The sequence below is a fragment of the Aspergillus bombycis genome (assembly GCF_001792695.1).
Source record: "Aspergillus bombycis strain NRRL26010 chromosome Unknown contig00002, whole genome shotgun sequence".
Lineage (NCBI taxonomy): Eukaryota > Fungi > Ascomycota > Eurotiomycetes > Eurotiales > Aspergillaceae > Aspergillus > Aspergillus bombycis.
In genome coordinates, this window is record NW_019170004.1 from 1,032,900 (window position 1) to 1,059,839 (window position 26,940).

General features: G+C 48.2%; 12 protein-coding genes across 12 annotated transcripts; 6 read left to right on the top strand and 6 right to left on the bottom strand.

Annotated features, from left to right (window-relative positions):
- Positions 1–1,171: 1,171 nt before the first annotated feature.
- Positions 1,172–2,398, top strand: ABOM_000770 (FAD-dependent oxidoreductase; the record flags this gene model as incomplete). The annotated part of the gene is made up of 1 exon (XM_022527900.1): positions 1,172–2,398. One exon carries the CDS (start codon positions 1,172–1,174, stop codon positions 2,396–2,398), a length of 1,227 nt encoding a protein of 408 aa, XP_022394297.1.
- A 680-nt stretch (positions 2,399–3,078) lies between these two features.
- ABOM_000771 (GFA family protein) lies at positions 3,079–4,140 on the bottom strand (the record flags this gene model as incomplete). The annotated part of the gene is made up of 1 exon (XM_022527901.1): positions 3,079–4,140. The coding sequence occupies one exon, from the start codon at positions 4,138–4,140 to the stop codon at positions 3,079–3,081; it is 1,062 nt and encodes a 353-aa protein (XP_022394296.1).
- A 748-nt stretch (positions 4,141–4,888) lies between these two features.
- On the top strand, positions 4,889–5,704 carry ABOM_000772 (uncharacterized protein; the record flags this gene model as incomplete). Its single annotated transcript, XM_022527902.1, has 1 exon — positions 4,889–5,704. The coding sequence occupies one exon, from the start codon at positions 4,889–4,891 to the stop codon at positions 5,702–5,704; it is 816 nt and encodes a 271-aa protein (XP_022394299.1).
- A 331-nt stretch (positions 5,705–6,035) lies between these two features.
- ABOM_000773 (uncharacterized protein) lies at positions 6,036–6,636 on the bottom strand (the record flags this gene model as incomplete). The annotated part of the gene is made up of 2 exons (XM_022527903.1): positions 6,036–6,071; positions 6,130–6,636. 2 exons carry the CDS (start codon positions 6,634–6,636, stop codon positions 6,036–6,038), a joined length of 543 nt encoding a protein of 180 aa, XP_022394298.1.
- A 385-nt stretch (positions 6,637–7,021) lies between these two features.
- ABOM_000774 (uncharacterized protein) lies at positions 7,022–9,757 on the bottom strand (the record flags this gene model as incomplete). Its single annotated transcript, XM_022527904.1, has 11 exons — positions 7,022–7,128; positions 7,182–7,232; positions 7,289–7,312; positions 7,369–7,777; positions 7,830–7,887; positions 7,934–8,088; positions 8,135–8,415; positions 8,471–9,321; positions 9,401–9,465; positions 9,518–9,635; positions 9,693–9,757. 11 exons carry the CDS (start codon positions 9,755–9,757, stop codon positions 7,022–7,024), a joined length of 2,184 nt encoding a protein of 727 aa, XP_022394301.1.
- A 623-nt stretch (positions 9,758–10,380) lies between these two features.
- Positions 10,381–12,146, bottom strand: ABOM_000775 (uncharacterized protein; the record flags this gene model as incomplete). The annotated part of the gene is made up of 4 exons (XM_022527905.1): positions 10,381–10,912; positions 10,973–11,311; positions 11,364–11,972; positions 12,028–12,146. Coding segments are annotated over 4 exons (1,599 nt in total), but the record flags the coding sequence as incomplete, so codon positions are not given.
- Positions 12,147–13,139: 993 nt separating this feature from the next.
- Positions 13,140–15,042, top strand: ABOM_000776 (class I adenylate-forming enzyme family protein; the record flags this gene model as incomplete). The annotated part of the gene is made up of 5 exons (XM_022527906.1): positions 13,140–13,437; positions 13,489–14,234; positions 14,288–14,382; positions 14,432–14,553; positions 14,615–15,042. 5 exons carry the CDS (start codon positions 13,140–13,142, stop codon positions 15,040–15,042), a joined length of 1,689 nt encoding a protein of 562 aa, XP_022394302.1.
- Positions 15,043–15,509: 467 nt separating this feature from the next.
- ABOM_000777 (uncharacterized protein) lies at positions 15,510–17,493 on the top strand (the record flags this gene model as incomplete). Its single annotated transcript, XM_022527907.1, has 6 exons — positions 15,510–16,111; positions 16,187–16,612; positions 16,672–16,954; positions 17,008–17,111; positions 17,175–17,340; positions 17,392–17,493. 6 exons carry the CDS (start codon positions 15,510–15,512, stop codon positions 17,491–17,493), a joined length of 1,683 nt encoding a protein of 560 aa, XP_022394366.1.
- Positions 17,494–18,948: 1,455 nt separating this feature from the next.
- Positions 18,949–19,968, top strand: ABOM_000778 (thiamine pyrophosphokinase-related protein; the record flags this gene model as incomplete). The annotated part of the gene is made up of 2 exons (XM_022527908.1): positions 18,949–18,989; positions 19,047–19,968. The coding sequence occupies 2 exons, from the start codon at positions 18,949–18,951 to the stop codon at positions 19,966–19,968; spliced, it is 963 nt and encodes a 320-aa protein (XP_022394304.1).
- A 154-nt stretch (positions 19,969–20,122) lies between these two features.
- ABOM_000779 (uncharacterized protein) lies at positions 20,123–21,505 on the bottom strand (the record flags this gene model as incomplete). The annotated part of the gene is made up of 1 exon (XM_022527909.1): positions 20,123–21,505. The coding sequence occupies one exon, from the start codon at positions 21,503–21,505 to the stop codon at positions 20,123–20,125; it is 1,383 nt and encodes a 460-aa protein (XP_022394303.1).
- An 875-nt stretch (positions 21,506–22,380) lies between these two features.
- On the top strand, positions 22,381–23,979 carry ABOM_000780 (Zn(II)2Cys6 transcription factor; the record flags this gene model as incomplete). The annotated part of the gene is made up of 3 exons (XM_022527910.1): positions 22,381–22,678; positions 22,727–23,249; positions 23,307–23,979. The coding sequence occupies 3 exons, from the start codon at positions 22,381–22,383 to the stop codon at positions 23,977–23,979; spliced, it is 1,494 nt and encodes a 497-aa protein (XP_022394377.1).
- A 1,073-nt stretch (positions 23,980–25,052) lies between these two features.
- Positions 25,053–26,627, bottom strand: ABOM_000781 (uncharacterized protein; the record flags this gene model as incomplete). The annotated part of the gene is made up of 1 exon (XM_022527911.1): positions 25,053–26,627. One exon carries the CDS (start codon positions 26,625–26,627, stop codon positions 25,053–25,055), a length of 1,575 nt encoding a protein of 524 aa, XP_022394378.1.
- Between the last annotated feature and the right edge of the window lie 313 nt (positions 26,628–26,940).

The following is a 26,940-nucleotide window of genomic DNA, read 5'->3' on the forward strand; positions in this document are numbered from 1 at the left end:
GTCGGTGATCGCTAAATAACAAAAATAACAAACTTAGACCTCGATATCAGGGCCATGTAGAAGAATGCATATTAGCGAGACTACCACAGCCCTGCGGTATAGAGTTGTTTAACACTACTGATAGTCAATGAAAAACAAATTAAGTCAGAAGTAACAGTACAACTGCTCTACGATCCTTTTGTAAAAGGATACCGGGAGTTCATGCGACTGGTCCTTGGTGGTATGGTGGACCTGGTAAGCTCCGGCCCATTTCTGCTCTCTACAATGCCTTTGGTACAGCGAATTCTCACAACGTTTATGTGTGAAAACATTGAGGCCCTTTTCGGGAAACCTATACAGAGCTTAATAAAAATGATAAAAGTTAATATTCTTTTTATTTGTATATATATAAATATTTTGTTTCCTCTTTTTTTCTTCTCTATAGATTATAAGTTAAGACTCTGTTGAGGCATCTTGATACTTCCGAAGCCTCATTCTAAAAGAGTAAATAATGAGGGCAGCAGTTGGAACACAGCAGGCTGTATGAGATTCCAAATTTCTGCTTAGTGGTTTGCCCTGCCTTTTACACATGCTTATACAATCGGAGTACATTGATCCCGTACAGATACCTTCATAGAATCATATTGCTGAGGTCTAGCTAGGGCTTATGTTAATTGAAACACACAAACTGTATCTTGGACTGTCTACGCTGTGATGAATACAATCCTAATTGTGTTTGATATCCGTTTGACTGCCTCTAGTAGGAACGTAGTTTAGAGGGGTTGTTGGGAAACGGCTATATAAGGTAAGGACTGTAATGGGCCAAGACCTCTGAGCAGAAATGATATCTATGGCTCTCAATGTTTTTTTTTTGAGAGTTTCAGGAGGGAATCGCGTCTATTTCGTGGAAACAGATGTGCTGCTGTTTTGTCAGCGGGGTGGGTCGTGGTCCCGATATACAATGCCGATATTCCCACCATTTATCAACCAATATCACTGCTAACCCTATCTCGGAGTCGGGATGTGGACAATGACCCACTACTACTTTCTCTATATGCCTTGCGTTGAACAAGGAGTAAATGCCTCATCTACTTAAAGCTCTGAATCGACCTCTTGACTTTTTTTTATTGTCATGGCTCAATGTGAACTATCTTGTCCGCAAGACGACATATCAGTTTGATACCTCCTCGCCATGGCGTCTTCAAGATGGCGTCCTGGTAAACGAGTTGCGATCGTGGGGGGAGGCCCCGGATCGATCTCGACTGGCCTTGCCTTCATTCAACGTGGCTATGACGTGCGGATCTTCGAGCGACAACCGGAATGCAAGGCCATAGGAGGCGCCGTCCTCTTGTCTACTCCCGTGTTGTCGATTCTTCGGTCCTACGGCTTGAGTCTGGACAACGTTGGCTCGTATACAGTCACATATTTCAAGAACAAGGCTGGGACAGAGCGTGTCAAGTTACCGTTCAACTCTGTTGTTGAAAAGCGCATGGGTATTAAGGGCTGGCATTATGGGGTCCTTCGCTCTTCAATCTTCAAAAAGATGCTCGACCTTGTTCCCGAGGGTGTGATTCACGCCGGCCACGAATTTACATCTTACACAGAGACTGACGACGGCGTCCAACTTTGTTTCAAAAACGGACATCAAATCACCGCCGATATTGTTGTCGGTGCGGATGGCATTCGATCGAAGGTTTCACAACAGGCGTTTGGCGACCCTCAGCTATTCCACACTGGTATTCGCCTCTGGCTCGCCTGGTGCGATTATATTCCCGATATCCCTCCCAACTATGGTGTCGTCTCCCATGACTGGCAGTACCAAGCCAGTTTCTTTCCAATGCTTCATGATGGCAAGCCCGGGTTTGAGTGGTGGGTGGTCGAGCCCTCTTGGGAAGGGAAGCCTATCCCGGAAGACCCCAAGGCACACCTCACTGAAATCCTCAAAGATTGGGCACAGCCCATGCCTCGCTTTTTGGATGCCACCAACTTCGACACCCAGGTTTATCGCTGGGAGATCTATAACCGACCTTCAATGAAAAAGTGGTCTAAAGGACGGGTGGTGTGTGTTGGCGACGCTGTGCACCCGGTGTCGCCGTATGCTGCGTACGGTATGGGCATGGCAATTGAAGACGGTTATTACCTTGCCAGAGCGTTGGATGGCGTCGACCTGCGTGACCAACAAGTATTCAGAGCCGGATGTGAAATCTACGAGAAACAGCGAGTTGACTATGTGAATCATAACATGGAGTTTGCTCGTTTTCTTGGTCAAATGTTTCACTGGGTACCTCGGCCTCTCGCCAATATTCGTGATTTATTATTCGACTACACCCCGTTGCTCAGCAGGTATCTCAGAGATGGCTACCTTAAGAAGGCTGAGGAGGAAACACTAAGCTTGAAGGAGCTTCAGGTCGTTCCTTGACAATACAATTAGTCGCTTAGAAATTTGCCGACTGCCCAACCCATTATCTGAGAAGGACGAAGCAATGATAGGTGGGTGAGGAATGTGAACAACTATGAAGGGGTGCGAGAACCTATCTTAATTCAATTTGGTAGATCGTTCTGTTGAAGCATCCTGTCCTATGTGCTTATTTCCTTCAGAGAAAAAACAAGCGCCACCCTGCAGACTCTTTTATTCATTCTATCATTCTAGATCATATATAGTTAGACATTAGTTATTTCGCCAATGGTGTGCATTTGCCAAGCGTGCCACATAGAAAATCATTAGGGGTGGCAATGCCTTTGACTCTCAGTCTGCAGGAATCATTTTTCATCAAGCAGTTTTCCGGCGCCTTGCATTGCGTCTATGGGTCCATTTCTAATTGGATCAGCCTATAGATTTGCCATAATTTCGTTGCTGCTGGGCGGCACCATTATTCTGTACGAGGCCCACGTCATTAGCGATGATGTATCGGAAATGACTGTTCATGTTGTTGTCTGTAGAGACTAAGCTCTTAGGAAGTGAAGTTTTGCCAGATTGTCAAGGCAAACGCTAGCTCTTAATGCTTTTATCCATTTGCCTTTCTGTGGTAGCAGTACTACAATTAGTATTCAAGGAGAAGGCAAGATGGATTATTTAATGGGGGTAGCATTTGGCACAAGCTACTCGACACGAAAATACTCCAGCTCTCCATACCTCTCCTTTCCCCATCTCTGCAGACCCTCATCCAAAGACTGCGTAAACCCTTGATCATATCGTAAGCCATCTTGAAGATAAGAGATTCTTCCAGTTCTCCAAACGATCCAGCTCTCTGCCAATACGGACTTTGGGTCCCGTAAGAGACCAACTGCGACGTCCACTATTCCCGGGCGATCGCTACAAGTATAGAAGACCACAGCGCCACATGTCTCACAAAAGGTCCTCACCACTCCCTCACTCGATGAATAACGTCTTGAGGACCCTATAAGTAAGTTGGCTGGCGGCGAGGGCGATATATGGTTGACCGGAACGAACATCCAGGCCGCGACATTTGCCCCACTGACCAAGCGGCAGTCATCACATACGTCCAACACACCTAGCCATTTGGCATCGTTCCCTTCTAGAACCCATTTACGATTCGCAGGATCCTGAAGGAAATCCTGACTAGGACGGGAGATGGTGAATGAGACCCCTCCGCAGTGACATTCAGCCCGTAGAGATTGGTCCTCGCATTCCTCTGCCTTCAGATTGTCCTGTACGGGGGCCTTATCTTCCTGGTTCTCCGAATTTGAAATGGTAATTTCACGATCCTTGATCTGAGGTACAAGCTCGGATAGCCCGGCATTGGTACTACCGTTGGCATAAATATGTGAGTTGATCTGCCAGACACTTTCGTCTCCGCTCTGGTCGAAGATGGCGCTGGAGACCACCCAGCGACCATTGGCGTGGTCACGGTCACCAACATGACAACCACATTTGCTACAGAAGAATCGAGTAGATGTGGATTGCTCGTACGTATAGGGTGTTAAACTGTCAAGGCCTGACGGTGAGATGAATTCGGGATGAACATCCTTGGGAAGCGGGGCATGGAAGCTGCACAGGGCACCATGCGTATAGCGGCATACACTGCAGTGGCATAGGTGAATTCTCAGTGGAAGAGTGTCACGCGGAAGGGTGACTGTGAAGTGCACAGATCGACAGTGACAGGCTGCAGTCAGGGTCTTGTATTCTGTCTCAGGAGCCATTTTGCGATTAGTATACTTGGGATGAATTGGAAGAGCGAAGGAACAAAGATATGCAGCATAGGAGGGAAGAGGGGATGCAGCAGTCAGGTGATATCGCATTCCGTCTCGGAGAGATTATATTATAGCTCGTATTCACTCTCCTGGAGCAGGCGAGGTAAATGCTCGAGAGTTATTAGGGTTAGGGGGTCGATTGTTCTTCAAAACTTCCCTCCCATGACGGCCTCGAATAGAGCAAATTGAAGTAGTATTGCTAAGCAGTTGTATGGGCACATCAGGTCAGCGATGTGATTATGTCAAAGTCTCAGGTCAGGCATATGATGCAATTGGGTGAGAAACATGAAGTTTACGAGGGCTCCACTTTTACGAGGTACTGTTGTTCGTATCAGCGATGCACCCTTGCCAGATCGACAGATGGTCGTTGGTGAGATATAAATAAACCTATTCCTTCGAGATACTCTGTCTATGATCTGGTGTTGATCGTCATTTCCGCTGTTCCACTCAGAGAGCCGCCTTCATATATCCTGACCTATTAGGCCTCGTATGGTAGGGCTTTTCATGTTCGCATCATGGACACATAATGGGTTAGTCGTGAGAAGGGTACGGGACGAAAATGTATAAAGAAGGGAATTGGGACAGAGAGTTGTAACTCGAAGTACCTGGAGTAAATCAACAGAGAAGCCCCCCAACTTTCAGTCACTTTTTTGATATATTTCCCAATTCCTCAACGAATTCTGTCTTGGTTTTAATCATGAAATTCCAACTCTGGGCTGTTGCCCTCGCATCGGCGCTCTGTGTCCAAGCCAACGAATGGCATGCCTATTACCGCCTCGATAGCAAAGCATACCAGACAAAGTTCGATCAAATGGTCTCGCAAGGCTATAGGCTGAACTCGGTCAGCGGATATGAGTACAATAAGGAGGCAAACTTCGCTGTTATCTTCGAAAAGAGGTCCTCCCCCGCTTGGAAGTCCTATCACGGGATGACATCCGACCAATACCACCAAAAGTTCGAGGAATACCTGAAACAAGGGTATCGTGTTGTCCAGGTCAATGGGTACACAATCGATGGCAAGGATCGCTACACTGCTATCTGGGAGAAAGACTCATCCTTGCCCTGGATCTCGCGTCACGGGATGAACAAAGAATGGATGCAAAAGTATTTCGACAAGTACTTGGAGGAGGGATACAGGATGACCCATGTTAGCGGGTATGAGGTTGATAATGAGAGTCGTTATGCCGCTGTTTGGGAAAAGAGGGATGATACTACTGCTTGGGTCTCTGCTGGCGAACTGAACTCGACTGCGTACCAGGCTACGTTTGACAAGCATGTGAAGGATGGGTATCGGCTTGTCGATGTGGACGGATATCAAGTCGGAGATGAGGTACAGTATGCTGCAATCTGGGATAAATCTGCGTCTGGTGCGTGGGTGGCAAGACATGGTCTCGACTCTCCTAAGTTTCAGGCTGAGTTCAACAAGTACCGTGATGAAGGCTATGTCTTGAGGACTTTTAGTGCCTACAACGATGGGACGGCGGACCGCTATGCTGCTATCTGGGTCAAATAGCTCCAAAGTATCCGTCAACAAGATATAAGTATTTGAGAAATTGGATGTACACATAGTTTTGTGCGGTTGTTGATCGCTGTTATTTTAAAATGTTTCCTTCATGGTATCGGCGCTGCGGTTAGAACTGTAAGGTCTAGTAGGACCTAAAATATCAAATATAGACCAGAATATATTGTCTGAAAGCTAGTGATCATTATGATCCTTTCCAGAACGGAGAACTTACTTCTATCTTGGCTATTCTCAGAATGATAAACACTGGCCTACCGGTAGACACCACCCGTCTCACACATCTTCATCCAACCTTTCCCGCCACTCCTACTATTACACTTCGTCAAACCGTTGGCGTCGACCCTCCGTACGAATGGATCTAGCATTGTTAGTATCTTATCGCAGTAACTTGTGAAGAAGAGATAGAGCCATCATACAGTTTGATCATAACACCCATCGGGTGTTTCATAGCCATAGGCCCCCGTGTTGATATACAGCTTATCCTCCTCACAAACATACCACGCTGCAGTATTCTGCCGATCGATATCCTCTACCGTCCAGGTGATCGCATCTCCCTGGAAGGCAAAGGTCCCGTATGCGTTCTCGGTTTCATTAAACCAAGTTTGTAAAGTTCGTTGTGTCTTGTTTGCAGGGTCCTCTACGCTCATGTAAAGTTGCTCGTCGCCGGTATTGTAAACGAGCTGACCCGAGACGATATTGAATTGCCCCGCATTTGTGTTAGAAGCTAGATGGGCGGGCCCCGGGGTGGCGCTTGGGATGGTCTGGAGGTAGCTGTGGTAGTAGGGCGTTTCCACGGCGCGGATGAAGTACCAGTCTGGCTGAAGTGTGGGCAGGGTTGAGGTAGCTGTGTTGGTGGCAGTAGCTGCCAACGTTTGCGCAGATGCCTCAAAGGCGAGGAGGATACATGCTAACTTAGGAAACATTGTGTCTGCTTGTAAGTGAGTGGCTTGAGAAGCTTGGTTTGTTCAAACTACGTGAGCATACCACCTGGATTTATAAACCTGGGCTAGGGCTATTTGAATGACGGACCGGCAGATCGGTACGACAGCCGCGGAAATTTGCCATTCTTCCGTTCCGTGACAAAACAAGCAAGTCTCCATATGAAACTACTTATGAGTTTCATGTTGGTGATCATTGCTTAATTGTGGCTAGACCTGCTGCAGGTATACCGTTTACAAGATGAAAATCTATGCGGATGTCCAAAGCATTACATTTCCTTCTATCCATTGGTCGGGTAAATAGCTATCCTAATCTAGATCCCTGCATAGCACACTTTCATATAACACCCAGAAGTGATTATGAAGCAGCCTACGGTGCTCTGAGCAATCCTTCATGGTTGACTACCCAGCTACCATCCTGAGGAAAGCCGGGGGCGTCGCCCTGAGATCCTTCCCAGCCGGCAACCATGTATGCCACTAATCCTGTTAGTGCTATCACCACTTCGCGTTTGTATGTATAGTGCACTCACCAGCATAAAGTAGCCCGGCATTACCAGGCATGAATGGAGGAGGGGTTCCTCCTGTATTGGACGCTTGGGTTAACAACAGTATCATTAAGGATTTGACCATGACTCACCATCTCCTCCACGCTCGGCAAATCCTAAGATAGATTCATCAGTGATTATACTCGATACACACTATTAGATGGGAACGCACCAGCATCATCAAAATTCCAATAATCATATGCGGTCAGGTGGTATGTCGCTCGCTCCGGTTCCCCTAGCCGTGCCGCATTGATTGCGAGAACTGGTCTACCCCATCCCCTTATCTTGTCGTCGGTCCACACCTCCCAAACCTTTTCTGCTGTGTTCGAAGCAATATCGGGGTCAACTGCTGGTGTGTTAGGGAGGATGCCCTGAAGCATGATTAAGCTCCGAGGGTCCCCAGTTAGAGAGCTATCATTCCACCATGAACCGTTCAATCCTTCGTAAACAGCATACAGACCATCAACTTGCGGGAGTGGAGCGAGCGCTTCTGCAACCACTGTCCATTTATCGGGAACTGGCTGGTTGAGTTTCTTTTTCCACTCACGCGCGACATCAAGCCCGTATCTCCAGTACGCGGTCTGAGAATAGATTAACATCAGTGTTCTACCTGCGTAGCTATGTTATGCTAACCTCATATGCAAGATTGAGGCTTTCAGAAGGAGGTGTGTTCTCAGTCACACCATATGCCCTGGGAACGTTAGAAAGGTAGATAACCTAGTGACAAATGAGCATACGGCGGTCCCAGATCGTAATAACCCGAGCTTGTATTCTTCCAGGCGTAAGAGGCCATATAATCAGCTGTGGCCGTCAAAACGCGGTCCCATCGTTCAAGGGTCTTGCGTGTCGGGGACGCTTGGTAGGCCAGAGTTGCCAGGTACATGGGATGAGGCTGCCGTCATCAGTATACAACCTCTTTTCTGACATATTGGACGCACCTGTTGCCACAATAGAAGGCCGTTGATACCGCCGGGGGAGCTCACTCCGGTTTCAACATCGGTCATCTTTGGCCAACTAAAGGATGTCAATTCATGTTTCTCCTTGCCGAAATCATTGGGAGCAGACCGTGCACCATCCCATCCCATAGACGTTGCCCGTGTGATTGACGATGGTAGTAATGCGTTATATAATTCCGGGAAGATGTTATCAAATTGTTCCTGTCGTCCCCATGTCGCCCAGTGCGCGTTGTGCCAAACTACCATTTCCATGTGAAACTTTCCTGGACATACTGTTAGTAGCAAGGCTTCCAACTGCGATAACCGGTGTATACTAACCATACCACCCATTGTTCATCAGACCACTCTCCTGAGGGGACTGCCCCTTGGCTGCGCTGTTCACCCGCACATGGTATTGTGATAGAATGATGCGACGCTGGAGCTCGTCTGCTTTGGGATTAGATGAGGATGTTAGATCGACAAATCCTCCTTGAGTCCAGTACTTGTTCCAAGCTGTGGAGCTACGCTCCTGAATCACGGATGGTGAATCAGCCGTTCGCTTTTCTGGCGAGAAATTTGCCGTAAATGTCATTGTAGATGATGACCTGGATTTAAGTGTGTACCTGTGGGTTGCATTGTGTTGACGAGAAAGGCGCAGTGGTTGTCCAGAACCCCATCGCAGATTAAGGTAGTAATTCGTGTCCTGCAGCTCGTGTTGAATATGTGCTATGCTTTTTCTGTACTCCTCAATAGTGGTAGTATGATTGTCGGGGAAGTCGTAGACACCAACGAAAACTTCATATTTGTATTTGGTCGAGTGAATGGGCGGATATGGAAAGTCTAGCCCGACAGTCAAATCACCAGATGCGATTAGACCAGACTCAATTTCAAAGACTACCGAGTCCGAATCGAAGTCTCCTTGGGTGACCACCTTGACTAATTGGCTGTCAACCTTGAAAGTCGACGTAATGACTCCTTTCCATAAGTCGAGCTCTTGCCGTGGCTCTGTAATTTGAGACGCAGAGACAAGTGACCCTTTATATTGTAATCCTATGCGTCCTAGGTTTATGCGATTGGGATTAGCAGTGAGCCATTGCGACACTCCAGGGAGGTCAGGGTCAGGAATATCGTATGACACGTTCCGTCCATGCGTTACCATATCGACTCCATGGTAATCCTCAATTTTCTCCCTGAAGAGACATCAGAAGAGCCAGACTAGCCAAAACACGACGGTCAAGGCGACAATTGACTTCTTGGAAGTCCACATACCCGTTGCTTGGTAGAGAGTCATTATGCCAACCCCAACTGGACAGTGTGTTGAATGGGAGAAATGTCTGCTTTCTTTGTGAGTCGCTATATCAGAAATTATCTGTCGGGGACTTATACCTGTAAACCTGTGTTGTCGACATTAAATGCAAAATTACCATTGCCCACTTGAAGAGGTGTCGTCTCGTTGGTGATCAGACTAGAGCGGACTACATTGTACTTGGAAATGATATGTTGTCTGCTCATTTCAGCTCTGATACAGATACAGATGAGATGAGGGTTGCGTGGAACTTACCGGTCAATGCTCCCCAGTGCAGGAGTTGGCGCGAGGAGAAGTAAAAGTATGGCATTCAAGAGCATGATGGTGGTACCACTATCCTTACAGCATCAGATAGGATATTCCATGCTCAGATACCCGTGTTTATATATCCTCGGGATAATGAGACCCGAAAGCTGGGGTTGCTGATATACCCCGCAAAAAGACCACGATTGCCAGATCAATTTTTGCACCAATGACCGGACTATAATAGCTTTATAAGCCTTGACAGTCGCTTGGCATATAAAGAGATACAATCACCCTGTCTCTAGTCCAAGGGTCTGTGGCACCTATGTGTGTCAGCTGGCATATCCTAGTAATTCCATGTTAGCTGAAAGATCTACACAATATAACCATTGGCTAAGACCCATTATGGACCCCTAGTGGAGCATTTAATGTGCGTTGAGCGTATTCCCATGGGTTATATGTACATGGCCAGTTAAGCACTCTGGACATGATTGATGTCGAGAGGATATGAAGAAGGGAGACCAAGCTTAGTAATCGCAAAAGGCGCCGTAAGGAGGCTTGGATATTTGTATTATTACAATCAACGATTCCTTATTTCCAAAAAGAAGTACGTCGTGCTACATTATGAAAGCCTCCACCCCAAAGATGGTATTTCACGACGTCGATGCTGTAGCTATATGTCATAACTGAATGAGATTACCTATTTCGAGCTCACACATTCAAGTGCATACCTCACAGCCAGCAGCAATTCTTCTGTATCCTCCAACCCAACACTGATTCTAACAATATGTTCCGGTACATCAAAGCTAGCGGCCCAAGCTAACTCCCTGAAATGTGACAGAATGGCGTACGGTATAGCTATTGTGAAGTTTGTCCCGAGACTCGGCCCCTTGGCGATATGCAGATTATCGTAGAACGTAGCAGCGTCCTCAGGATTATGAAAGATGAGGCTAAGGAGAAAGCCGTAGCCCCCATCTTCTCGCTTGCAATTTTCATAGAGGTGCTTGGTAGGTACGAGGGAGGGATAATTGACCCTTTCCACAGCATGGTGGTTGTTAATGAGATTAGCTATTGCTTCGGCGCTGTAGCTGCATTTCTTGACCCGGGATACGACATCTTTGCAATTCTGGGCAAGGGTGACCACATCCGCTGGGAAAAAGGTGTCCTCCCATAGCGAAGCTATAGAATCGTAGATGTAGTCATAGTAGATCGACTGTGGGTTGACAATGACACTAGATGGAGTTAGCAGCGATGCAGGGGCCGTCACCGTGACTGTGATATTGGCAACTCACGATCCGCCCATCACATCGGAAGCGCCACTGAATATTTTCGTTAGACTGGTCATGACAATGTCCACATAGGGCAAGACATCCACATTGATAAATGTCCCGATAGTTTCATCACAAGCGATCACAAATTTGTATTGGTCTGCTAGAGCACGCAGCCGAGGCAGATCGGGGGATTTAAGCTGTGGGTTGCTCGGGAATTCACAGAAGAGGGCACTAATGCGCTCCCCGTTTGCAAGGCTGGTCTCGAGCTGATCTAACTCCTCCTTGGACCCATGTCCGTGGAGAGTGAACTTCGACCACCCGCTGAGCTCGATACATTTAACGGTTTCTGAGTAGGGAAAGCTAACATGCTGTTAGAAGTGCACCGAGTGCTTGAAGGGCAAATGGTACGAACCCGTAAACAACAATAGAGTCTTGCCCGCATAGGCTCATTGATCTCAGCGCCCTGGAGACCGCGTATATGGCGCTCAGCCCTTTGGGGAAGAGAAAGACATCATGGGCCGTCGGCTTGCCGCACCTTTGTGAAGTAGCGAGCTCCGCGATGAATGAACGGATGAACATCATCTCTTCTGTACTGGAATTCACTCTGGCTGCGGTGCATAGCCGTTCCACAGATTTGGGGTGTGGAGTGTGATAGATGATGCTGTCCTCTGCTGCTTCTAAGCGGTCGAGCTGTGACAAGGCGTATTCTGCATGTCGACTGGAAATTCCATCACCACTTTGTCGCCAGAAGGCCATTGCCTCGGTTTGCAGATCACCAGGGTAAATGACCACTTCGAAACCGGCCCATTTTGCTTGCTCGCTTAATTGACCTTCTGGTGACGAGTTGGCCTTGCGGAATGAGATGGTTTGAATATGCGCTGGCGATGCTTTCCCATCCAAGAATTGCTTGCATCGTGACGCACTTGCGACAGAGGGAAAGATCATACAGTTCGCATCGGCAACTTTCAGTCGCAACAACACTCCTTGGCTAAGCTTTTGGATAGTCTTGTGGATGTAGAAGCTGCAATAATAGTTAGGCAAATGTCGATAAGGAAGTTCTGCGTCTTGGTGCGTACCGTGGATAGCCACCTTTCACTCTGTCCACTAGGTATGGCTCGCGGCGGGACCATCGTAAAACGTTATCCCAAGTTGGTAGGGAAGCACTCACTGCCTGAAAGGCATCTTCGTTAGTTATTCTTCACTGGAAGGCATGATCATGAGATATAAAAGTTTGACAAAGTACGGAAGACCGTGAATAGAGCTATAAACGTACATGGGGAGTGGAGGGAGGCTGTAGTTCACCTAGAGCCCACGTCGTAGGCTTCCGCTCAGGATAGTATGGAACCATCAGATAGGCAGTCACAGGCGATGGCTTTGGATTTGGATAAAGGTAACACGGCTGCGTGGAACTACTAGTTATACAGGCGCAATTTAGCTACACGGCGCCCTTTCAGCCTGCACTCCGCCATCGACTGGAGGCTCCACCTGCATTAGCTATGACGTTGACCGTAGCATTACACATAGCCAATAATATGTTGGAACCTGCCTCGTGTGGCATCCTAAAAAGCGTGGTGCAATGTACAAGGTTCTCACTTTGCGATCAGTGCCGCTGATGGACCAAACAAGGAAGATTACCGACTGAGAGCTCAGTGATACGGCATAGAGTTCAATGTAAGGAATACGTACCGGGGACAAATAGGGTCCTAACTTGAACCGTGCAAGGGCCCCGAGATCCATCGCTCGATCTCGACCCAAGTCGGCGGCATGCCAAGGAAACAGCTCCAGACTCTACAGACGAAGATGTCGCCGATCTTCTTGAAGGCCCGTCGAGACCCACCCAAGCTGAGGAGAGCTCAGCTGCCACCACACGAGGAACCTTTGATCTGCATGCTTAGATTCACGGTTCGAAAATTGCGGTCAAATCTTGATTACCTCCCTGCATGGTGACTTGATACTGTCTTACAGTAAGTGGACCCATGTAAACCGGATTTGAACAAACTCGGCTTCGATCGCCATGTGGAGACGAGAGCAAAATTACCGACTATGCTCCACAGGAGTTACGGGATGTTCTGATAGCGGTATCCTGTCTGCTTTCTACTTTTAGTTACTTAAAGCTACCGGGCTACCAAATCGTAGCAAGTGCTCAGTACAACACGGTTCAAATCAAGAAGGTATACCACCCGGCCAAATGCATGGACTGCCGGACAATGCTCTGTTTCGGCGGTTGTTACTGGTAGCAGAGAGTCGCCAAGGGACGCTCATCCATGATCTATGCCATGGAGTGAGTGCTTCATATCGCCAACTACTCCGAGATGTGTCGAACTTTCGACAAGAACTACGGGAAACACTCCCAGAATATCTTTTGACGGAGGACGGCATAGCCCGTGATGATGATGTCTATGTCTGTACTACGACATCGGCAAGCTACGAAATGATTGTAGCGTTCTTCGCAATCCTTTCCATAGGAGCAGCGATTGCGCCCCTGTGTGAGTCTAATGGCTGGCACCGAGTGATTTGATATTAACGACCATTTGCAGCTCCAAGCCTCATGCCTCAGGAGGTGATGGATCTCTACCACACATTTGATGCAAAGTGCATTATAACTCATCCAAAAGCGGAGCTCGCACCAGGCCTCAAGCAGCATGCTAAAGAGATGAGTATCAACGAGCCAAATATCATTTCGGTGCGTGTACGTGGTACAGGACAGGGTAACGAGGCTCCTGACCCCTTTATTGACCCTAGCATTACGCTTCCCATGAATCGCCCAGTCGTAGCCCTGTTCTCCTCCGGAACGACTGGCCCTCCAAGGGGAATCATCCATGGATTAGATTATTTTACTGCACAAGTAGGGCCTCTCGGGCCAGAGGATGCTTTGGTCCTTGCCCATCGCCCCATGCACTACGGAGCCAGCCTGTCCAGTGCAATTACAACTATTCTTAGGGGTATCCATCTGGAGATTCCCCGTCCTGGACCTAGTGCACAGTGGATTTGGGAACGCTTGCGGCAGGGCGGCGTCACGAATCTAGCCGGCTCACCGGGATTTTGGGTGTCGCTCATGGAATACTACCAGCAACATCTTGCTAAGCTCCCCTTATGTGAACTGCAGCCTTACATTGATAGTGCGAGGGGTCTACGTGTGGCCAATTGCAGTGGTGCCATGGCGATGCCCAGTACCAAAATATTCTGGAAGGAAATCAGGGGACGTCCTCTACAGATGGTCTGGGGAAGCACCCAATCGTCCATTGGCTTAAAAACCTCGTCAGATGTTGACAATACATACTTGGTGAAACAGCCGTACTTAGCTTTGGGTCATTGCTTTGCTAATAGGAAGATTAGCATGCGATCGGACGGCCTTTACCGGGGGTTACCATCAAGCTCTCCCAGGGTGATCATGGTGAGATGAGAATCAAGACACCTACGATGTTTCTTCGGTAAATAACCCAGGCCCTGACCCTATGTGTTAGCTCTAACCGTTCATAGGTACTGGAAGAATGAATCTGCCACCAAAGCAGCCTTCGACGAGGAAGGATTCTACAAGACTGGAGATCTGGTCTATCTCCAGGGCAGCGACTATATCATCCAAGGGCGTGCCTCGACCGACAGTATTTAACCCCCCACTTTCGTTGGCCATTGAATAAGGACGCCATACTGAGAAATCTCTAGTTATCAATTGCAATAGCTGCAAAATACCCATTCTTCTTGTTGAAGCAGCCCTCTCAAGACTGCCTTACATTTCTGAGGCCCACGTACTCCCGGTAGCAGACCCCAGAACAGGCAGTCGAGTTGCCGCTCTGGTGCGCTGCCGCGCTGAGAACAGGCCGAAGCTTACGCTCCACTCTCTCCGGGAGGACCTCTCTTCCTACCTGCCCTTGGTTCAATTGCCTACGGTACTGCGGGTTCTAGGTGAAGGAGAGGAGGTTCCCAGGACAGTCTCCAGCAAGGTGATACGAGGAGAAGCTAAGCAAATATTCTTCCCCCAGAAGGCAGATCCCTCCTTATGTGATCTTCCGGCTCTAGTTCAAGTTTGTGACGTCAAATTGGGCACAGATCTGCGCCCGCGGAGGATGTGGGATTCAGGGGGCGTTCAGTAGCCAGATGCCGGATAGGTTTCGATAGGTGTAGAGACTCAAAGAGTAGTCAAGCGAGGCGAAATGTTACAGCTCGCTATCACCGACCCGCTTGATTCTATGGCACTTCCCGTCAATACACGATTTGCTCCGCAAAAACCGAGGAATGGTCTCGAGTGGCCCAGCTGATGTCTCATTCCCGATGCGTACGCGGCCCGAGAAGGGAATTGATCTGCTAGCTACGAACGGTGGATACAGACTATTTATGCACCAAGATCGAAAAACAATAGCGTCTTGAGTCTACACTGTAACAATGTTGTACGAATCTTCCACACGGCGTATCTGTAATTAATACAACTAGTACTATCAAGCGTAAACGTAACCTGCTGTATAACTCAGGTAGCCACCACACGCCCACTCGGAATATATATTCATGACGTGCTCAATAATACTGACAGTTAGTTGCGAAAGAAATCCAATCCATCGTAAACATGTCAACCGTCACGTCGAGATTTAATATCCCAGTCCCGTCAACGGACCTACTAACTTACATTTTTGATACACCATGGAGTCCTACCCATGGGTGGCCAGCAAATGAACCTCTCGTCTTGAATGCTAAGGGCCCGGATGCTCCATCCTGTACATTCAATGAGTTGAAACATCTGGTGAAATGCTTTGCCTGCGGGTTCCAACAGCGTGCGCGCCCCGGTGCCCGGGTAGTAATCTATGGAACTCTTGATGTTTATCTTCCAGCTGTCCTTCTCGGAGCGATTGGAGCGGGGGCTTGCTGCAATATCTGCCCCACGTATCCCCTTCCAGAGACTGTCGCTCGGTTAGAAGCTGTGCAGGCTGATTTTGTGTTTTTTGCGCCCCAACACTTAGACTGTGTTCGCAGCGCTGCGGCCCAAGCAGGTGTTCCAACAGAGAACCTTTTCGTTCTCGACGAGTTCACCACAGGCCAGGCAGTTGCAGCAGGTGCGGTTCAGCACTGGAGTTCCTTGCTTGATCAGGCCAAGGGCCCGGAGTATCAGTGGCGGAGATTATCAGCTGAAGAGGCGGAGACGACTACCGCCCTATTAACGCACACCTCCGGGTAATATTGTCCCTTCTGAGCAAATATCCCATCCTATATGCAACTGCAACGGACAGAACGGCTGATACTCATTAGAACCACTGGACTTCCGAAATTAGCAGAGAGAACACACTACGGCTTAATCGGGAACACAGAACAGCTACTCTACCGTTATCATCTGAAGGAGAGAAGTAAACATGAGATCTTCTTCTGTACATTCCTCTATGCTGGTATAGGGTTCATTCTGTACGGCCTACTCATCCCCCTAAAAGCAAGATACAAGTCCATCTACATGGCCGAGTACAGCTTAGAGCAGTTCCTCTCAGCAGTGGAAGAGTTCCGGCCAACCTCGTTGCATACTCCCAGACACCACTTTCAGAGCCTCTTGGCAAACGCCATGCATGCGGACTTCTCAAGTGTTACCAGCCTTCGTACCGGAGGTGCGATGATCCCGTTTCGATTATGCGAGGAATGGACACGTTGTCATGGCTCTCCGTGTGAGGTTGTTTGTGGGATGACCGAGTATGTACTACTTATGGCGCAGACTTTCATTCTGGCTTTGCATGCTGACGGAAACCTAGAGGTGGGATACACTTTGCCTCAGACCCACGCGTGCTAGAGACAGATAATACCGTGGGAGAACTACTTCCCAACCTCGAAGCGAAGGTTGTTGATCAACATGGTCAGCCCCTGGGGACGGGAGAATGTGGAGAGATCTGGATCAGAAATCCATTTGCCATGAAGGGGTATTTAGATAAAAAAGCCCAGACAAGAGAGCTTTATTCCCCAGACGGCTTTATCAAAACCGGTGACATAGGGATGATAAACGAACGCGGACGATGGTACATTCTTGGACGTATGAAGGTATGTTAGCCAGTATTCTACACGCGAAGCGGTAAAGCTAAAATCGGTCCCAGGATATGTTTAAGAGGAATGGGTCGCATGTAATGGCGTCCGAAATGGAAGAAGCTATTATCACACATCCGGAAGTAGCCGAGGCGGTCGTTGTTCCTGTAAAACTGTGAGATACCAAAGGAAAGCTCTACTTGGATGTCAATACTCGCTAACATTGCATGTAACCAAGCCCGCAGGAAGAAGACGAGGAACCGGTCCCTCGTGGCTATATTGTTCGAAGGCCAGGATCAGCCTTGGTCATGAGTGAATTTATGCAGTGGATGTTTTGTGCACTGTCTGAGAGATTGCGGCTTGAAGGCGGCGCTGAGTTCCTCGAGACTCTGCCGGTGTCTGCTGTAAGTTATTTGGGTAGAGCTTGATATCACGACCGACTAACAATTTAATAGGGCGGGAAAGTTGATCGAAACGCTCTACGAGAGCGAGCTGTGAGAGAGATTTGTGGGATTAGCAATTCGATTCAGACTGGTGGGCAGGTTAGCCAGTTGTGAAAAAAAGAGGATTCCCAAATGGGCAGAATCCATTACTACAGAGCGATAAAACCCACGTCGAAATTTTACAGATATAAAGTGGCTTCAGAGGGGCCGTGGTTTAGAAATGCATAGATATGAACCTGTCCCAAGATCATGCTTTACTTGGCGGTTGTCACCACGTCCTTCCAAGCACTCGGTTCAACTGCCTAGACCCCTGGTGGCATTTTGTATCCAAAGCGTTATGTCTAGACTTCAACAGCCTAGTAGGTGAACTCCTAGCCGGTGAGAGATTGTGTATCGGTCATGTTTCCGTGCTCTGAGAGCCAAGCTGCAGCGAGCTCCTGTGAGTCTCTCGATCTCCACTCACATCTGTCGAAAAGACGTCTAACTATGAAGAAACCTCTCACTGCATCCTTTCGGCCTTGTGGATACCAGAGTCTCGACCTCCAAAATGCACACTGATGATTAAAGCGCCCCACGGGGTCAGCAGTTCAATTATTCTCCGACCGATCCGGACTTATCCAGTCTAGTTCCAAAGATGCATGAAAAGGTCGGAGTTGATAATTCCGATCTTACCTCTCATTTCTCAAAACAGCGGTGTGTCTTGAAAGCAGTCTTGGACAATAGCCCATGCCTTCAATGTGTCATGGTCTTTGGATAAGTCATACCGCTATGCGGGTCCAGTCCCACGGGGTCTTCGGGCGGCGCGCCGTCATACGCCAACCTAGGTCAATGAACAGCGCTCCTTGCTTGGGTCGGTTGACAATTCTCGCGTGTGCAGGTGATCGCGACAGGCCTAGATCGACGAATGTGTACAGGCGGAACCATGTGTAATGGGTAATCTCCCGGTCTTGTTTCGCCTCTGGGTCGGAATGTATGTCTATGTCAGCACATGCATATGGAACCTAGGCCCAGGCACTTACAACTCTTTCTGCGTGGTCGTCGATTTCGGTGGGAAAGATTGCGGCATAAGTCTTTAGGAGCTCTTCTGCATCCGGCCCTATAATATTACCAAAATTAGCTCTGAATCCATTGACCAAGGCTTAACTGCAACTGGTTTGTCATGGCGTCACCCTGTTGAATAGGGCCGATGGGAGATACTACTTGGAGATATCTTGAGCAGTCGAATACATGCACACCTGGAAGGTGCGAAATATGTATCCCGTAGCCGGGAACCAAGCTATTATATTAAGTGTGTCTTCTATGCGGGTTCATGCTATTGGATGCATAGAGAAGTGTTTTGTTGATTGCGCATGCTTCGAGGAGGCTTTGTGACGTGTCAAGTTACAGAAGAAAAGGGTTTCATACAGTAGTTTAACAGATAACCTACTCCAACTCCTGGGCCAGTCATTTCTACTGGCCATGGGCTGTGGGGCTTGTATTCGCCAAGTGCGGATCGAACCACGGTGGCATGTTGATTCCTTCCCTTCATACTTCGCAGTCCGACGGCCTCTACGGATTTCCATATTTAAAATGTCGAAAACTATTCTTGACGTAGTCAAGGAGTGCGACAAGTAAATACGTTATAAGGATATATCGTATGCCTACTACAGTGCTGATGTTCTTCATAGTTTTGTTTCAACCGATAAATCCGCGTCTCAGTCAGAAACTCCGGGACAATGCTACACCTTTCGAGTCAATGGCTGCTCTGCCATATCGGGATATATTCTCCCCGAGGTTGTTGAAAAAGTCCAGTGGTCCGACTGGTGGTCAATTGATCACCACCGACGCACGGTGACGTTAGCGACGCCAGCTATGGCAACAGCCAACATGCGCTCTCGCGTGGTTGAGGAAACCCTCAAGGCCACCAGAAAGCTAGCCGTCATATCAATGCTAGAAAGCTGGCGGGATGAAACCTTCCCGGTATATGGTCCAGGGGGAGAAATTCTGCTTGAAATAGAGCGTTGTGCAAGTGCATTATTTGGGATGGTGACCTACGGTGTCCAACTTATTTGTTACGTGAAGGACGAGCAAGGCCTTCGATTATGGATCGGCAAGAGATCGGAACGCAAACAGACTTACCCGGGTATGCTCGATACCACTGCAGCGGGCGGTCTCGTTGCTGGAAAACTCCCGATTGAAGCTCTATTATGCGAAGCACAAGAAGAGGCGTCCTTGCCCGACGAAATGGTCAGGAGGAAGGTCATCCCAATGAGCAACCTCACTTATTTCCATGTCCGTGGGGGCAAGGCTGGAGGGGAGATTGGCCTATTCCAACCAGAGGTAGAGTATACATACGAACTCGAGTTAGATCCCAGCATGGCCCCTGAGCCAAGGGACTCCGAAGTGGAGAGTTTCAGCCTATACACTATTGAGGAAGTGCTTCGTGCTTTGAAAGAGGGACAGTTCAAGCCAAATAGCGCTATTGTTATTGTCGAATTTCTGATTTCGCATGGGATCCTCCGCGCTGAAAACGAGCCGGGCTACGATGAAATCCTGTCGCACTTACACCGTGAACTTGAATTACCTCTCGTGATTCTGCCCTCTAAATGAAACTATTTATTTGGTATAGACATTTTGAGTAGTTCAGGAAAGATAGATCTATGACTTTTCCAACTTGATATTCATTGCAATTACAAGCTATTAGCCTCGTAACATTCGAGCTTTGTTCGCAGGTTTAGTCAACTCTAACATCATCTTGATATTCCTAGTTTCCAGAGACCAGAGTCTGCCACATGTTATCATTTTCTAAGGAGCCCATATCATCTCTGCGTAGCATGACCATTACTTCGAGCATTTCCTCAGACAAATTCCTCCGGCGCGGCAGAATAATAGCCACCCCATCTGCCTCCATGTAGGGAAATCTAACGAACTTCGGCTTCCCGAGCATAACACCAAAGTCCATAGCATAAATGTCGAGATCAGCCCAGCTTGTGATGGTGAGATCACGCGATCCAAACAAATCCCAACCCACGAAAAGAGACCTATAATCTTGCATACGATCTGGCAACCCATAAACCTCAGCGATGTGCCGTGAGCCGATCTTAGAGGGCGATTGTGACGCGAAGATTCTGTCACATATTCCGGCAAGCGAGGGCATTGCGTTCTCATCGGGTGCGGTCAAGGTTCCAACAGGAAGGTTTGTCAGGGAGTAAAGGACAGCATTTCCGAAATACGGGTTTTCAGGTACCGAAAATGTCTTGCTAATGCGCTGCCGACCATTCACTGCCGTGACTAGTCGGCTCGTTTCGCTTGCAAGATCCGGATTGCGGTTGGCTCGAACACGCGTAATTGTAGCCCAGATCAATGCGCAGAGTAGAACATTTGTAGTCGGTGCATTTGATGTATATTCTCGTAGGGTCTCCTTGAGGGCATTGATCTGGTGGATCGGAATCGTGAATAGCTTAGATGTGGATGGGGCGAACTCTTCTGGCATCGTAGGTGGTGCTTTGGAGTATTCAGGGTGCAGTGCTAAGAGATTTTCAGATGACAGAGATGCGATCTCTTCAAAATCTGGCGAAAGTGCTTTTGAAAGACGTTCGAGTCTGGTTTGGGGTGAACCTGAGAACTCAAACCCAGTTTCAGCAACATTTCGAGCCCACAGTTGTAGAACCTCTGAAAGTCCAGTTGCATCGACAGCATGGTGATGGAAGCAGACACACAAGCCCACGCCTTGATCTGCGAAGCGAAAGAGGCTTGCGGCGAACGCAGGGGCACCCGTTGTGAAGAGAACATCGTCGATCATGCTTGGTACTGGCCAGACCTCTGGTGGAATGGCCTCCATAGACATTCCATGAGAAGACAGGGCCGTGTATGGTGCCGCTATGGAGCCTTTGTCGACCAGGCTTGGTGTATGACCCGCATTGGACCGGATCTCAAGAGAGGCTTTGTGTTGGATAGAAGTAGTCGGAAATACTCGCCCAGAGAGCCAAGGAAGTTGTTTCGAAAGCTTATCAAGACCGCATTGGAGGCTATGTATGAGTGCTGGGGTAGGAATTGCCGTTTCGAAAGCCAAAAGAACCCTGATGTAGGTTCTCGGCATAAGCAAGTCCAGCGGAGTGAGCTGCTCAACATAGGTATGGTTGGCCATAGTTTTCTAAGATCTCGAGATAATTGAGAAGGAAGGTAGAGAAGGTAGAGTACAAGGTAGTAGAAGGGCTTAAGTAGCAGTATAAGGGGTCGAGGGAGCATGGCAGACCTGCATCCGGGGTTATCGGAGCCCACGGGCCCGCGGGTCCGGCCAGCCGGCTGTCCAGCACGCGCACTGTTGTTGTTGTTGTTGCAAAACGCTTCGAGGGCATCCAATGCCTTAGACGTGCTTGTACGGAGGTGGATTCCAAAAGTAATCGAACTCGTGCTAATGATATGGATCTTAGGGGAAAGTTAATATTTTACTAAGGTGGCTAATACCGATATATCGGTAGGAATTAAGTACCGTACGGGAAGACGTTGGAGGAAAACCGATTATATATATAGTGGCAGACCAGAATATTTTCCACAAGTTTTTCTGAATCATAATTTATAACCACCTAAAGAGTTAGCCTGAGGTAACTATATAATCCTTGTACAATAATAAATAGCCCTTTATACAATATAGTTTTATCTATTTTAGCTAACAATTTAAGTTCTTATTAAAATATCTTATTTATTTATTTATTGATTTTTTCCTTCAAACAAAATCTGGATAGCTGATAAGACCCTGTCTTCTCGTTCTATCTGAGCTTTTGATAATTTAGATATTTTTGGTGGTATAGCTGATTATTGAATAGCTTGCTTTCTGGTGACGTTAGTCGGGGCTGGCAAGAATTGCGAGCTTTGGTGTGATTCCATTGGTTGTACAAATGCGGAAACCTGCGTCTTGGCTTCTTTCTTAGGAATAGCGCGATCTATGATCGAAACCCTTACGTGCGTGCAAAGGGCTCGGATTCACTGTTCTTACTACCACCAAAAGACTTCTGGAATTCAATGAGTATGAATACCGCTGCTGCGAACTGTGCCGATGTCCCATGTTGGACTTGTCGTCGTCGACGCCTCAAGTGCGATCGAGCACTCCCCATCTGTAGCAAATGCACTTCTTCGCGGCGACCCTGTCTGGGATATAGCAAAGACAAGCCTCTGCGATGGACAGACAGTGTGGCAAGCCGCGGCAAATTAATGGGCAAGAAAGAGCCATGTCAAGAGCAATATCTCCCAATTAGCAGGGTGCTGAATGATCCTGCCTTGCAGGATTTGTCGCCGTCTATGCGAGACTACATTAGCTATTGTAAGTGGAGTGCCTGAGCCAATTGAGTACGGGCTGATTGAAGACCAGTTGGGCAACAGTGTTGCCAGGAATACGTGCTATATGATTTCAAGAGGGTAAATCTGTTCAAAGAGTTCATTCGATTGATTCCATCATGTCCGGGATTATGCCACGCGGTGGTGTCAGTCGCAGCTCTACATCAGGCCTTCCGAATTGCATCAGCTCAATGTAACGAAAAGACTATGGCATACAAGTCGAATCCAAATGAAGTACCAATATCACAATGGGTTGATCAGGTGCACTATCTGCCAACATATCACGATGCTCTTTACCACAAACAGCGAACTCTCAGCTTCTTGAGAAGCGAAGCATATGCGGGATGCTTTAGTAATCCGGATGGTGTCATTGCATCTATGATAATGTCCATATGGTTCGAGCTCATGGATTCTGGACGAGATACTTGGAGATACCATCTTCTTGGACTGAGAGAAATGATGCCAAAACGCGGCGTATCATCCGCACACTTCAGGGATGGAGGATTGGCCGCTGACTTGCCTCAGATGAGCGAATACTTTGACACGAGTTATGCGGTGTAAGTAGGTTCCAGTCTGGGTCTCATACAGGAGTGGTCACTAATCCGATGTTGCAGTCTTGATATCATAGGGTCGACATTTGTGAAGACTAAACAGCCCTATCAGCCACTCTTCCCGATGTCCTGTAGTCTCGACATCTTAAAGCGTTCTGAGTCCCAGACATGGACCGGGTGCCCCTCAACCCTTCTCTACGTGCTTTCTCTCACAAACGCGGCTGCTTCGAGCTCTCACGAAATGCCACCCGATTTGATTGACCACATTTTTTCCCATCTGCGGCACTTCTCTCCTATGAAGTGGGCAGTTACGGGTGCGGAAACCCACTACATGAAACCAAGATATCAATTTGCCTCTATCTGGCAAGCTGCGGTCGAGATATACGCGCGGCAAGTTCTCCCAATTCCTTTCGAAAGCGATGTTTTCAATGAAGGGAGAATCAGCAATTCACTGAGTTCGATCCTTGACCATCTCAAATCTATGGACCCCGCGGATGTCCATCTCAAAGGTATCCTATGGCCTGCATTTGTCATTGGCGCCGAGACACAAACAATGTCTCAAAGGGTACTCATTACGGGTGTGTTTGGACATCTGTGGACACTGTGGCGCTGTCACAATGTGACAAATGCCTTGAAGGTGCTTGAGAAGATTTGGGCTCGTCGAGCTATGGAAGGGTCATCTCGACGTTGGATCGAATATATCTATGAGTGGGATGGAGATTGGATGTTCATATAGTCATTTTATTCCTTGATTATCTTGCGGGTTTGACGGGACTTATGGATGAGGTCAACATCCAATATAGAAGGGTTTCAACATAGTGCGTCAACCTTCGGCCAGCACGCACTTGCTCTAACATATAGAGTTCATGGCCTCGATCCTTGAGACCCACATCGATTCGACGCTTGATCTTTAACCAATCAGGGCTTTGTTTCTTGGCGTTCCCTTTGGTACTCAGCTCACTGCACATCTAGACAGTCACGTGGTCCAGCAATGAGGTGTGCCCTCGATTTATGCGTCTTCAAGATCGCGTCAGAAGGCTCCGTGGGCCCAAAACCACCTTTCTTTCAGTTTCTTCTACCCTTCCCTCATCTCCATACCTGCCTCACACCATGTCTGCCCTCGAAATAGACGCGCCAGCTGCACACAACATCTTCATTACGCTTTATAGAAGACATAGTACGTCTTCTCCCTCTGGTGCTATATCTCTGCGATGAGCATGCTTTAGAGGCAACTCGACGGCACCGTTAGTATCAGTATCGCTGACGGAGTTCCTCACGCTATCGACAAAGCGAAGGGCATGAGGTAAACGAGCAAGAGAGCCGAGGGACCACCACTCTCAATTTCCAGGGGTCCCTACATAGATGAATGAAACCACGAGCACATCTCGCATCGGCTAGAACCCCCTTTCTGCATCGAACTGTCGCCCGAATTTGTTTGAGATCCCCATAGAATAGTTAATTTCTGGAAAGGTAATTAGCGATGTAGCTCTACTGATGTGAACCCTTCCTGACAGCCGGACTGACAAATAAATAGACAGGCCCAGCACGGGTACCTTGGGCACAGGGAACACGACACGAGGTCATGATGAATGAAAAACAAATAGCATGGCATTGATATGAGAAGCTCTTTCAAGTATTTAGAATTTGAAACCGGTCGTTCTTGACAGTCTACGGAAGCTTCGACCATTTCTCAAATTCAACACGGTGACGATGTACAAAACACGAAGCGGCCTTGCCTCACTATTTGCTGCAACCTTCTCGAGGTACGGAGCGTTCCTGACCTCTCGCCGGAATCAAATGATGGACAAATCAGGACGAAGAAGCCTGTTCCTGTTTTTCATCGGCGGTCAGCTCGCTGACAGCTTTGGGTATCCTGCCCCAGATCATCAGAATTATGAAGCTGGCACCAGCAACAGCGACACCGAACCAGAAAGTTGCTTTATAGCTTTTTTCTAATCCCCTATCCTTGACCACGGCCGACTGAATAATGTCTGTTACACCAAGGACTAAGGCGACTCCAAGCTGCAGCACAGAATTCAACACACCTCCTGCCAGTCCCTGCTGCGAAGACGGGACGACGGTCGTAATGAAAACTGTCATCAAGATTGTAGACAGGTCGATGCCAATAGTGCTGAGAATGGACGATGGAAAGATCCATGCCCAGTAGCTTCCTCCACTAGGTGGAATGAGAGCGAGGAGGAGTTGCGATCCAACCGCAGCTAACCCGGAGATTATCATAAGCACATGGCCAGGGACGAGATGTAAGATGTACCCTTCAATGACGCTGACGACAAGTCCAACGACGCCAATCGGTATGTACCATATGACGACCTGAAGTGGCGAAGCTGACAAGACGGTTTGGAAGTAGAGTGAGCCATTGACGGAGAAAATACCCCAGGTACCGTAGAGGAGGAGGAGGGCAATGAGTAAAGGTGTCATTGATTGCACTGAGAAGAGTGATGCAGGCAAAAGTGGATCCGACACCACATTCTGTTCGACATACCACGTCCCGGCAAGGAACATAATGCCTAGGAGGAAAGTTGCCAGGACATAGGGCGTTTTCCATCCCGAGGGGGCATGAGCGGATTGAGTGATCGCGAAAATCGTAAGAACGAGTCCGCAAACGATGCAAATGCCACCGATATAGTCCATTTTCACTTTCTTTTGGGAGTCATTTGCCAACGTTGAGTAGGGCATAGCACATATTGCTATAGCGAGCGTGATTGCTCCAAGTGCGGCGCCGATCCAAAAGTAATAACTCCAGTGTAAAAATTGACCCACAATCCCTGCAATGGCGATACCACCAAAGAAACCCAGAACGCCCGCGGTGCCATAGATTGCAAAGACAAGGTTTTTACGAGGCCCGGGCCGGTAGAGTGAGCCTAGAATCATGACTCCAGTTGGGAGAAAGGCAGCAGCTCCGAGGCCCTGAAGTGCGCGACAGATGTTTAACATGACAGGACCAGAGCTGAATCCTGCGATCAGACTCCATATGAGAAGCCACGCAAGGCCAGCGAAAAAGAGTGGGTATCCTCCCCAAATATCACCCAGGCGACCAAATATGAGTAAAGTGCTCGAAATCACAAGCGAAAAGGCAGTCGCGGGCCATACCTGCGACGGCTGGGGAATCTTCAGCTCTTGGGCCAGTGGCGGCAAGATGACCGTGAAGCCTGAGACGAAGAACTCGGTCAAGAACTGTGACATAATGATGCCAAACAAGAAGAATAGTTCAGTCCATAAATTGGGAAATGCCGATGGACGTTCACGTCCAAGCCGCTCAATCCGAGCAGATGGTGATTCATCCTGAGGAATCTCCGGCACGCTTGACCGAGAGGTGCTTTTCAACGGCGTTTGGAACGCTCCGCGTATATCCTCGACCGCCATGTTGTGAACTTCCAATCTCTCCGTAGGTTGAAGGTCGCCAAATATGCTCACCAGTTAAGTCAACAAGGTATCGGGTGTGCCGATTTAAATCCTTAAGAGCTTGAAAATCAATGGCTCGTCGATGACATGCTTCAAAACTGTGAAAAGAAAAGAAAAGAGTTTTTGTGCCGGACATGACCAAGTCTTGGCCTGCTTCCTTGATTCAAAGGCATAGTTTAATCCAGGCCTTAACAATGTTGGACCAAAAGACCGTTCGGATTCGTTTCGCTCTCGAAAGACACTTCCACTATAAATTTCCAAATGAGGCTGCCAA